This window comes from Sturnus vulgaris, chromosome 17, assembly GCF_052056855.1.
Source record: "Sturnus vulgaris isolate bStuVul1 chromosome 17, bStuVul1.hap1, whole genome shotgun sequence".
Classification (NCBI taxonomy): domain Eukaryota; kingdom Metazoa; phylum Chordata; class Aves; order Passeriformes; family Sturnidae; genus Sturnus; species Sturnus vulgaris.
Window position 1 is genome coordinate 8,712,426 of NC_142259.1, and position 10,736 is coordinate 8,723,161.

Consider the following 10,736-nt stretch of genomic DNA (forward strand, 5'->3'; position numbering starts at 1 on the left):
GCTACACTAGCAACCTGTCACCCCTCTGGTACAGCAGCCATTTGGGAAGTCACATTGATCCAGTTCCTCTAATTCACTGGGTGTGAGGTTCTTCCAAATACATGCAACAGTGGAGACCAACACTCAGCTGTGCCCAAGCTGTCTTGTCTTGTCTTGTCTTATCCTCCCTGGCACCCTGTGGCATCTTTGTACTGAGCAATGGCTCCCCAGCCACCTTCTTCCTTTTGGTATAGTTAAATAAAGATTTTTTAGAAGATACTTTTAAGATCTTTGCAAGATCTTCATGGTCTTTTTTAGGTCTCTTTTCTCTCTACTCGCCATGTTTTATGGCTTTTCCTTTTCTCCTCATGTGGGAAACCTTTTCACTTTTAAAACACTGACCTTCTCCCTGTGATACCTCCTTAACCTTAGCAGTGAGTCAGGCAGGGTGTTTTTTAGGACCTCTTAGTTCTTTTGGAGTCGTGGCACATGTTTTGCTTAGGCTTTAATAGAGCATTTTTTAATCGCCTCCAGACTGCTTGCAGGCTCCTTGCTTTCTGCCTGCTCCTTTTTGGTTTGTTGTTATTGACTAATCACCTTATTTTTTCATAGTTCCCTTTCTTGAAATTGTAGAGCCCCAGGCTGGATTTATTTGGTGTGCACTCTCCCACTACAGCATTAAAGGTTGTTTTGTGGTCACTAGCAGAGACCAGCTCTCCCACAAACACCTTGTGAAGCAGGTCCTGTGCACGGCTCCCCACCAAAGCCAGAGCAGAGCCCTCCTCGCACTTCCAGCACTGCCTGGTCCTGGAGGCCCTTTATTGTACCCAAACCCACTTTTTATTCCTTCCTCATGGATCACTGAGCTGACTAACTTCTCTAATCTCATTTTATGTTTGCTGCTCATTACCTTTATCAGGGCTCAGTAACACAGTACTGCCTCTACATTTTTTTAAACTGGAATCTGTGATTTCTCAAATCAAGAAATCTGTACTGGTTCTGGGATTGTTATTTAGGATTGGAAAGGCTGGCGTTATCTTGTATTTTAAGCTGGTATAGTGGCAGAAGCACTATATAGAATCTAAGTTTTGTCTTTGGTTGCTTAATCACGTTCCTGTGAGTCTGCTGGTACCATACACGGCCAAATTCACCTTATTTACTGCAGCTGCTTCCTTTATTTCCCTGCTGTTCTCCCCCTGGATATGGGTCACCTCCTCCTCACCAGGATGCCAGTCTGAATTTCTACACCCACTGACCTTCCTTCAGCTTTTCATCTGAACACTCCCTTACAGCTTTTCCATCTTGCAGTGCCACCTGCCCAGCTCTGCTGCCGTGGAGGAGCCAGCCCAGCTGGCAGCTCCAGAGCTCTCTCCCTTCCCAAGAACACGCACCCCTCATGGCAAGGGCTGAGAGAGCAGAGCTGGGACCTTGCCCCGGGGCTCCCCCACACCTCCTCTCTCTGGTGGCCCTGCAGGCTGTGCAAGCACAGACACCCAAACCTGTGCAGTGTGTGACAAGTGACAAGCTGGGCACCTCTCGCAGGTTCCTCCTCCTGGGAGGCTGAAGCTGCTGTGTTTGGGAAGTGCACCGTGTTTTTTTTGTATAAAGTGGGAGTGACAGTCCTTTATCCGGGGCTCATTGAACCCCTTACCATGAGCTGTCTCACAGCTTTCTGTACCTGGCACCGTCCCTAGCCCTGTCTGCTGGCCCCAGAGCTATTTCGGGTGTCCTCCCAGCACAACCAGCCCCGCTCGCTGCCCCTGACCCGGCTCCCCGCGACACCCCAGCATCCCCATCCCCTGCCCTCGCCTCGTCCCCAGCACAGCCCCAGCAGGGGCTCACCCCATTCAGGGCACCCCGAATTCCCCCTGGCACATCCCTCCTGCCCGGCCCCATCAGGGCACGGTGGGGGAGGCAGGGAAGGGGCTCCGGGGGTTCGGGGGGTTCGGGTTTTGGGGATTGCGGGGCTCGGACCGCAGGGCTCCGAACAGACGGTGCCGGCCGCCCACTGGCGGCAGGTCCGGCTCGGTGCATCCTCCCCGCCCCATCCCGGGGCTCTCGAGAGCTGGGAAATAACACACCTTGCTCACAAACGAACCTCAAGAATGGAGAAATTGTCAGCAAAACCTGTGCTTTAATTCCTGCGTATAAAACCATTAATCTATTAAATGATAGGAGACACAAATGATGAACAATTAGAAGATATCAAAGGAAGGATGTATTCCCTGCCTGGGAACAGTGATTCTCCAAGGACCCAAAGGACATACTGCTGGTGTGCTCCCAGATCTAAGGCACTGCAGGGACAACTGTCACTGACCAGAGGCCAACAGTTAAAGGCTCCAGAGAAGTGTCCTGATGGCCCAGCCTGCTCCTCTGCTGGTGGAACTCCTCACACACGATGCTTTTATATTACATATACATATATATACACAATGTATATATATATTACATACATATATATATACAAGATGCTGCAGGCAGGTCGCTGGTTTCATGTGCTGCTGCCGTGCTCCACTCTCTGGTACTGTGCATGTGTGCAGCTCGCTCCTCTTCCACGTCTCTGCTTGAACACATTTTCTTCCCACACCCTGCTGGGCAGCAATGAAGGTCAGAGCAGCAGCTGCAGCACCGGGGAGCCAGGCAGGGGCCCACAGTAGCCACCTCTCCTGCTCCCCAGGGCTGTGTGCTCCCTCCCCTTGGCATGGGCCCTGAGGCAGCACAATCTCTGCTGCAGTGCCTGCCTTGCCACCTCCATCACAACCAAGATGGCAAAACCACATTTTGATCTTCCCTAGCCCATTACAAGCTTTGTGTGAAAATTACCAGGTGAGACTCCATTCATTCCCACGAGATGTCTCTGCCTCAGAGGGGAAGGATCAGCCTGGGATTATTCTAAGGTGAAAAGACAGGACTATCATCCCCTCCTGCCTCCTCCCAGCCCTAACCATCCTGTCCTATGTTGTGGTCCTGGTCTCCTCTCCTCAAATGTAAGTCCTGTTTTTTAGCCCATTTTTCTCGAGTGTGACTACTGCCCTCCAGCAGCACAGCTGCAAGGCTCAGGGCAGTGACCTGCTGATGAAGGCACTGCAGCTCTCCTGCCCTGTCCCATAGCCCTGCCACAAATATGACATCTTCTATTTTCTCAGTAGCACTGGCCAAACTTCACATCAGCCCAGTGGCACAGACCTCAGGGGCTGGCAGTGGGAAGCCCCCAAAGCAGCACTCCTGCTGGGACAGCAGCACACCTACCGTTTCCTGGAGAACTGCTGGTCTATCTCTTCCAGGGACTGTCCTTTTGTTTCTGGCACAAAAAGGTAAATGAATATAACAGCCATCACTCCCATCAGCCCATAGAGAAGAAACATCCAGGAGAATCCAATGGCATCTGCAGAGATTCAAGTGTGTGAATGTAGGTGGGTCACATCGTAGGGTACAAAGGAAACTGGTTGTTTACTGTGAGGTGGTCACTGGTGCCTGACAGGGGAGACTTTTTTTTGTGAAGACTTCAAGAGAGCTGGGGAACTCCTTATCTGCAAGACCTGGACTGGGAACTGGCAAAGGGAAAGGCTGGTGAATGCCAGGCTTTGCCAGCACCAGGGGGAAGAAGGCGGCTGAGCTCCAGGGCCAGCAGTGCCTGCCGAGAAATGCTGTAAAGCTGCTGGTATGGAAGCTGCAGATTCTGTGTTTCCTGATACTGTGGTGCTACAGTGCAGCCCAGTGGGCAATGGGTGATTTTTGTAAACCAGTGACAGAGAGGGTCTGACCAGAGCTGCTGGTGCTCCTGCTCTCAGGAGCAATGGGGTCACACCCATTCCAGCCTCAAGTCCTCAGGGTTCAAAATGCCACTTAATCTGCAAATGGCTCGTGGTGGCCACCTTCCCTAACCAGCTGTGGGCAGTGGAGGGAGGGGAAGGGGCTACTTACCAATAAGGTCCAGGAAGGAGAGGCTGATCAGTAAATTAGCAGCCCAGTTAAAGCTGTTACAGAAGGCAAAGGCTCTTCCTCTTATCCCAGCAGGGTAAATCTCACTCAGGACCAGCCAGGTCACTGCACAGATTAGAGAGATCACAAAGACAGAGTGGAGTTAAGCAATTTGTTTGGCAAATGGGCAAGGGAGATTTCGGCAGGGGGTTTAAACTCTGCCTTCACCCAGCACCCGCTGCTGGTGGTGTCAAACATTCATCGATCTCAGAGACAGATCACAGCAGAACACTTCAAACCTCCTGTGTTCAACGCTTCATGGAGGAATGAAATAGCAATAAACAGGCCCAGGGAGTAAAGAAGAAAGCAGGGTAGCTGGTCATTCCATTCACAGGAGATGAAGAGATCTGACAGGCCTGCTGTCAGGTCATGCTCTTTGTAAAGAAATGAGAAAAGGTGGAATTAGGGAGACAACATTGCATTTGGGCTAAAGTCAGAGTTAAAGCAGTATCTATCTTTAAGTCTCTCTTATCCTGGGGTTATTTTGCTTGAAATAAATTGCAGGGTGACTGTCAAACCCATGAGACTTGCTCACTTAGCATTCTTTTCTTGAGTTAAATGTTATTTTTTCCCATCAAGGCATTTAAATGCCAGAAAACAGTAGAATTTACATGGAAGCAAGACCTAATCTTTAATCTCATCGGATGAAAAATAAATAATAATAAATAGAACAAAAAAAACCCAATTGATATTGAGAAACTACAAAAGAGGTTCAGCTTCTAGTTCTGCACTGACTTTCATAATCACACAGCAGAAGTTTCTCTGTCCTCAGCCCTGTTATCTTCCTCCTCACCAGGGTGACAGGAAGATTATGTGCTTGTAGGGTTTTTAGGATGCTCTGATTCTCCATTGAACTTCAGAGAAAAAAAACACATCTACAAGGGTAGTAAACAGCATGGAAGAGAAAGTTACTCTAGTGCTGTAGCTGACAGAGCTGCAGTGCTAGAAAATGATTCAGGGACAGGAGGGGACATGCAACACTGAGCTCCTCAGCACAGCAGATCCATAAGGAATGGTTCAAGCAGGCAGCTTGCAGATCAGCCCTAGTTTTACTGTCTGGGTTAGTGCAAGGATAAACACCACACTTACTTGGCCCAAATCCAACTGAGAAGGCACTCACAAAAGCCATCATGCTCAGCAGTGTAATCCAGTTTAAGACCGTATGTTGTGCCCAGGGAGCAGCACCGAGAGGAGGGTCTGTGCTTCCCAGTGTTCCTTTCCCGGACTCACCTACCAAGTCCCTTTTCTGAGTGAGGGAAGAATGAGGAACAACCTCTTTGCTTTGAGTGCTGGCAAAAACCTTTGTAAGGCTCCTCGTGGCAGCAAAACCAGGGCCTGCCTGACTTCTGACAGCACCTGATGCTGGTGGGATGGGTGACACAGCAGTCTGGGGGAGCAGAGGTGTCAGGGGGTGCTGGCTGAGGCCATGGGATGCGTTGGGGCCTGTGGCTGCTTTGCAGTCCCTGGCCATGGCCAGCGGAGCCATGCGGCTGGAGAGGCCGATGGTGGTGACAGAGATGGCCATCACCACACAGCCAGCCATGAGCAGCACTCTCCTGCCTGCCTTGTCTGCCAAGGCCATGGCCACCAGCGTGGCCACCACCTTTATTGCTCCCAGCCCAACCGAGGCCAGGATGGCTGAGGAGTTGCTCTGGAACCCCACTGAGTGGAAGATTTTGGAGGCATAACCCAGCACATTGGGCTGCCCAGTGAACTGCTGGAAGAGCACCAGTCCCAGGCCCACCAGAGTCCGCCTTCTCATGTTGTCCCTGCTCCTGAAAAGATCAAGAAATGAGTAATGCTTCTCCTGATAGGGCTCCCGCTTTGCTGCTGCTCTGCCCTCTGTGTCCTGCAGTGGGATGAGGCCCTTCTGGCAGTCTGAGTCCCACGAGCTTAATTTAACAGGGTTCACTGGGAGGAAGAGGATGCTGAGGAACTGCATGGCCGTCGGGGCGATGGCCAGTCCAAACATGTACCTCCACCCCTCATCCACATCTGCAAAGATATAATTCAGGGCATAGGACAGCAGGATGCCCACGGTGATTCCCGCTTCGTAGAGAGACACCAGCAGGCCTCGCTGGTGAGCAGCCACCATTTCTGAGACGTAGATGCAGCAGGCCATGGAAGAGACAGAGATGGCAAAGCCCACAGTCACGCGCCCGATGACCAGCACAGTGAATGACCTGGCCAGTGTGAGGATGAGGCTGCCCACCAACAGGACCAAGTTGCTGACCAGGATTGCTCTCCTCCGGCCGTGGCGGTCGATGAGGATCCCCCCAGCCAGGGAGGCGAGGAGCGCTCCGATCAGGACGGCGCTCACCACAACTTCTTGCTTGAAGCAGCTGAGCTGGAAGTCTGTCTGCAGCTGCAGCAGTGCTCCAGAGATTATCCCCAGCTCATATCCAAAGATCAGCCCGCCCAGGAGAGACACCGTTGCAGACAAGAGGAGGACCAGCAGTGCGCGACCTGGAAAACAAGCAAGCAGCGCTAGGTTCAGTTTTGTGATGCTATAAGACAAGCTATCAGCATGCACAGGCTGGAAAAAGCTCTCCCAGGACACTCACAGCTTTCCATCTACAAAGTCATGATGTGGAATTCCCCCGTAGGTCACTAGGTCACAAGTATAGAGGCACTTGCAGACAGTCACACAACCCACCAGACTTCCACTAACTGCAGGGGTACTCATTTGGGGTGCAGAACTTTGAAATCAGGACTTTCTAACAGAGTTAAGACTTGTTTTTAAGTGCAGGACAGTGGTTTGTAGTGCCTGGAGTTGTACAGTGGGATCCTTTGTGGTATCTCTTGATTGTAATTACAAAATTTGTCCCGAGCAGGAAGTGCAGCTTCTGCTTTTTTGTTTTGAACTGTTCTGCATTATCATTTTCACATTTCAGTGCATGTGGTACCACCAGCTCTCCCTGCAGGTTTTGCATTCTCACTCCCTATCTTGATGTTAAAATCCCTGCTCACAAAAGTTTATTTTTCCTTTATTTTCTCCTTTAGTTAATCTTGTACTCTCAGCATGACTTTGTGGGGTGGCGCTGATTTCTTCATCTCTCCTTCTGCAGCCCATAGCTCCCAGGACCTCCAAATCAATCACAGTCTCCTCAGGCTGGTCCAGGACCACAGGACAAACTTCACTGCTCAAAAGTTTACTATTGCCACTTTCAAATACAAGAAGTGACTCTTTGACATTGCCCTTCCCACAGGACTGAGTGTGCCAGTTTCCTAACTATGTAAGTTTAGCTAAAATAAGACAAAACCAGCAGCAAAAGCAACTCAAACCAACCTGCCCCAAAAAACCCTACAAAACCAAGGTGCTGGCTGCACATGCTTCTCACCATGGGGAGAGGCTGAAAGGGTGACCACAAATGAACTATGTACACCAGCAGTGATTGCACTGGGGCAAGAATGGTCATATGGAACAGAATTTCTGGGAACAGAAGTGACAGTGACCTCCACTCCAATTACACTTTCGAAGCATAGGTAAAGTGCATCAGTTTTGGGGTTTGTGCTGTTTTGCAGCATGTAATACTATCTTCATTGTTTTGTTTAATTAGAAATACTCACAATTTTGGTAGACTGTATGTGGAAAAAATGTGGACACAACCACCAGTTTCCACTGTGGAAACTTTTCTCACCCTGCCAAAGGACTTTTTTCCTGTCACAAGCTATGTTTAATGGGAAATGTCTCTGCTTGGCCTTTAATTACAGCTGTCAATAAAGGCTATTTCTCTGTGATAGCTGTATATAAGTACAATTATTTTTATTTATTCTGCAACTCTCTGTGTTTCATTTGTGTTACTTATGCCATCCCAGCTATCCCAGTCCCTCCCACTATACTGTGTGTGACCATCTGTGCTGCTTTTAGCACCCCTTGTACATGTTATGCAGATAATTAGAAAAATTATCTGCTGAAAACATAAGTGGCCATCCCATTAGCTTCAAGCCACAAATGCTATTAGACACAGACAGTCCCACTATAAATACCATGGCTGATTTCATCAGGTTTTGCTGCATTTCTTATTAACTTAATAAGCAGTCATGGCTTATGAACTTTGACTGAAATCCAGTTTGTGTATCGTCTATTCCGACGCAGCTGGGGGATTAGAGGACTCTTCAGATCTCCACAAGAGGACAGAAGATGTGGAGGAGCAAGGAGCTGTTCCAGGCGATTCCCTCCCTACAGCAAAGTGGTCGGGGGACAGGGCAGTGACCCGCTGTCCCCGCTGTCCAGCCGGGCTGGGCTGACCCCGGACTCTGCTCACACCAACGCCAAGGCCAATGCGCCTCCAGCAATTCCCACTGCCCAGCGAGCCCCCGGCTCCCTCCGCACTCCCCAAACCCCGCTCCCCTCCCCGGCTCCTGGGACAGCCCCGGCACCGAGCCACAGGAAATTCCTTGGCTCTGTACGCGCTGCTGGGACCGCTAAAAAAAGAACAGAAAGAAAGGAAAGGGGCGGGGGATACACCCCCAGCCTTTAGGAAAAGTTGCGAACTTTTTTTTTTTTTTTTTTTTGGAAACTTCTCCCCGGGGCAGGAGGCGCCCGTTCCACCCCGGCTGCCCCGTGGCCAGAGGGGCTCGCAGCCCCCGCGCCCCCCGCCCGTGCCGCACTCACCCATGGCCGGGCCGAGCCCCGGCGGGCGCGGAGCGGAGCGCGGCGGGCGGAGCGGGGCGGAGCGGGGGCCGGCGGCCGGACCGGCCACGTCGCTGCTGCCCTGCCCCCGGCCGGGCAGCCTGGGGCTTGTAGTCACCCTGCCCGCCCCTCTCGGGGGCGGGGGTCCCGGGTAAGGGGGGCTGCACCGCCCCGGGAGCGATGCCGAGGGCGGGGAGCGCAGCTGGATCCCGAGGGATCCTCTGGGTGAGCCCGGCGGAACCGGGACCGGGAGGCTGCGGGGTGGCCGGGGACGCGTTGCGGAGGTACGTGGCGAGTTGGTCCAGAAACGAGGATCCGGGTCTGGAGGCTGGAATGTCAGCTCTGTCCCCAGCCTGCTCACTTGAGGAACAGAAATATCCTCACTGCCTGCAGAGCTGCTCTTGCGCAGAGCTTCACCTCTCTGAACGAGAAAGTCTCCAGAAAGTGACAAAAGACACCGTTTATTCATGCTTTTAGGTAGCTCGGCTGGAAAGCCACAGAAACCTGCTAAGAAAAGGGTGGCCACTTGAAAGCTGGAAACAAAAAGAGCAGCAGGAGAGGTTTAGGTTGGATGTGAGGAAAAGGTTTTTCACACAGAGTGGCTGGGCACTGAACAGGCTCCCCAGGGCAGTGATCACAGCACCGAGCCTGACAAAGTTCATAAAGTCCTTGGACAATGCTCTGCGGCACCTGATGGGATTGTTGCTGTGTCCTGTACAGGGCCAGGAGTTGGACTCAATGATCCTGGTGGGTCCATTCCAACTCAGCATATTGTTTGAGTGTATGATTCTGTGTCTGAGTTTGCCCTCTTTCTTGGCTGAAAGAATCAATCTTTCAAGCTTATCTCCTGCTCCATCAGACAAAACATTCAGTATTCAACTTCCTTTGCAATTAACATTCTTTTTCTGCTGAGTGGAACAGGAACCTTCCTGCTGTCCTGCATAAAAGACACTCAGACTTGCACTTAGATGCAAGATTATTTCCTGAGGCTTATTTCACATGTCCCAAAGTTCAGCTTGTTAAACAAGGATTATACAAAACGTGATACACCTCGAAGTGCTTTCAAAACCCTTTAACATCATATGCAAACATCGCCCCTTGGTGCTGTTCGTGTGAATGGCAGCTGCTGGGCGGGTCGCGCTGTGCTGAAGTCCACGAGATGTTCAGGAGTTTGCTGTGACCCAGCCGGCGTGGGGAACAGTGAGGAAGAAGTGGCAGAGCTTTGCAGCAGGCAGGGTAAGGGCAGATATCCACGAACGTGCTTTGTGAGCTCGCATGTGGCTGCAGGTAATATTTCATTAAAAACCTATATTGAGTTTTAATATTTAATATGTTATAACCACACAAGCTCCAGAACAGCACTCTGTGGAGCCTGTGCTGGTAAAGCTTTTTGCCCTAGTACAGAATTGAACTGGGGAAGGGCTGAATCAGTGACCATTGTGCCTCTGACACAGGGAAAAATTAACAGGTTGAGTGAAAATAAAGAGCATGTGAGTATGTGATTTTTCTTAAAAGAGCCTTTTCAGTCACCCTCCATGTTAACTTAATAGGGAATTTAAGAGAAGTATTTTTAAAATGTTATTTTTCCAAGTATGGGGATACATCTCATGTCTCTGCTCTGTAGAGCAGAGGTACCAACTCATTTTATTCCAAGTCCTAGTTTAGGGATGCTTGAGATGGGCCATATTGAATCATATATATCCTTTCAGCTTTAGTCTGTTGGATATCTGGCTGCAACACGAGCAGCAGTTGATCAAAGGTTTTGGTTTTGTTTCTTCTCAAAATCATAGAGAAGATGGAAAGTGTGTCAAATCATGTACCTGGTTTATAAATTAAATAAAAGCTTCCCATTCATATGCTCTAATTTCAGTGGGAATACAGGATGTGAAAACACCTTTTCTAAAACCTTCTATCTGATACAGCCTGACACTGCAACAGGGATCACACGCTTGGTGAAGAACTGCTTCAAACACCAGCCACCAGAAACCCATGGTGTTCATGGGAAGAGATTTTCAATAGCATTTGCATTTCATATTAGAGCAGTTTAAACATCTCTGAAATCACAACCGGCTCTCATGATATGCAGAGGGAGAAATTTCTCCAATTTTCCCCCTTCCCCAAGACCCTCAGAAGGCCAGTC

General features: G+C 50.2%; 1 protein-coding gene across 2 annotated transcripts; it reads right to left on the reverse strand.

Annotated features, from left to right (window-relative positions):
• Positions 1-2,093: 2,093 nt before the first annotated feature.
• SLC2A10 (solute carrier family 2 member 10) lies at positions 2,094-8,632 on the reverse strand. 2 transcript variants are annotated; one of them, XM_014888999.2, is made up of 5 exons: positions 8,579-8,632; positions 5,050-6,426; positions 3,904-4,026; positions 3,229-3,364; positions 2,094-2,567 (listed from the first exon to the last, which is right to left on the reverse strand). In XM_014888999.2, exons 1-5 carry the CDS (start codon positions 8,580-8,582, stop codon positions 2,471-2,473), a joined length of 1,737 nt encoding a protein of 578 aa, XP_014744485.1. In that variant the 5' UTR covers positions 8,583-8,632; the 3' UTR covers positions 2,094-2,470. The 2 variants fall into 2 exon arrangements, with proteins under 2 accessions (XP_014744485.1, XP_088031205.1); XM_088175079.1 differs by having other exon boundaries at positions 2,094-2,570.
• Positions 8,633-10,736: the final 2,104 nt, after the last annotated feature.

Excerpts from the sequence above, each read along its gene's own strand:
- SLC2A10 (XM_088175079.1), bottom strand. Across the intron at positions 4,027-5,049 it reads CTCAGTTGGATTTGGGCCAA|TGACCTGGCTGGTCCTGAGT; the intron begins GTAAGTGTGGTG and ends TAATCTGTGCAG. Across the intron at positions 3,365-3,903 it reads CTCCTTCCTGGACCTTATTG|ATGCCATTGGATTCTCCTGG; the intron begins GTAAGTAGCCCC and ends GAATCTCTGCAG.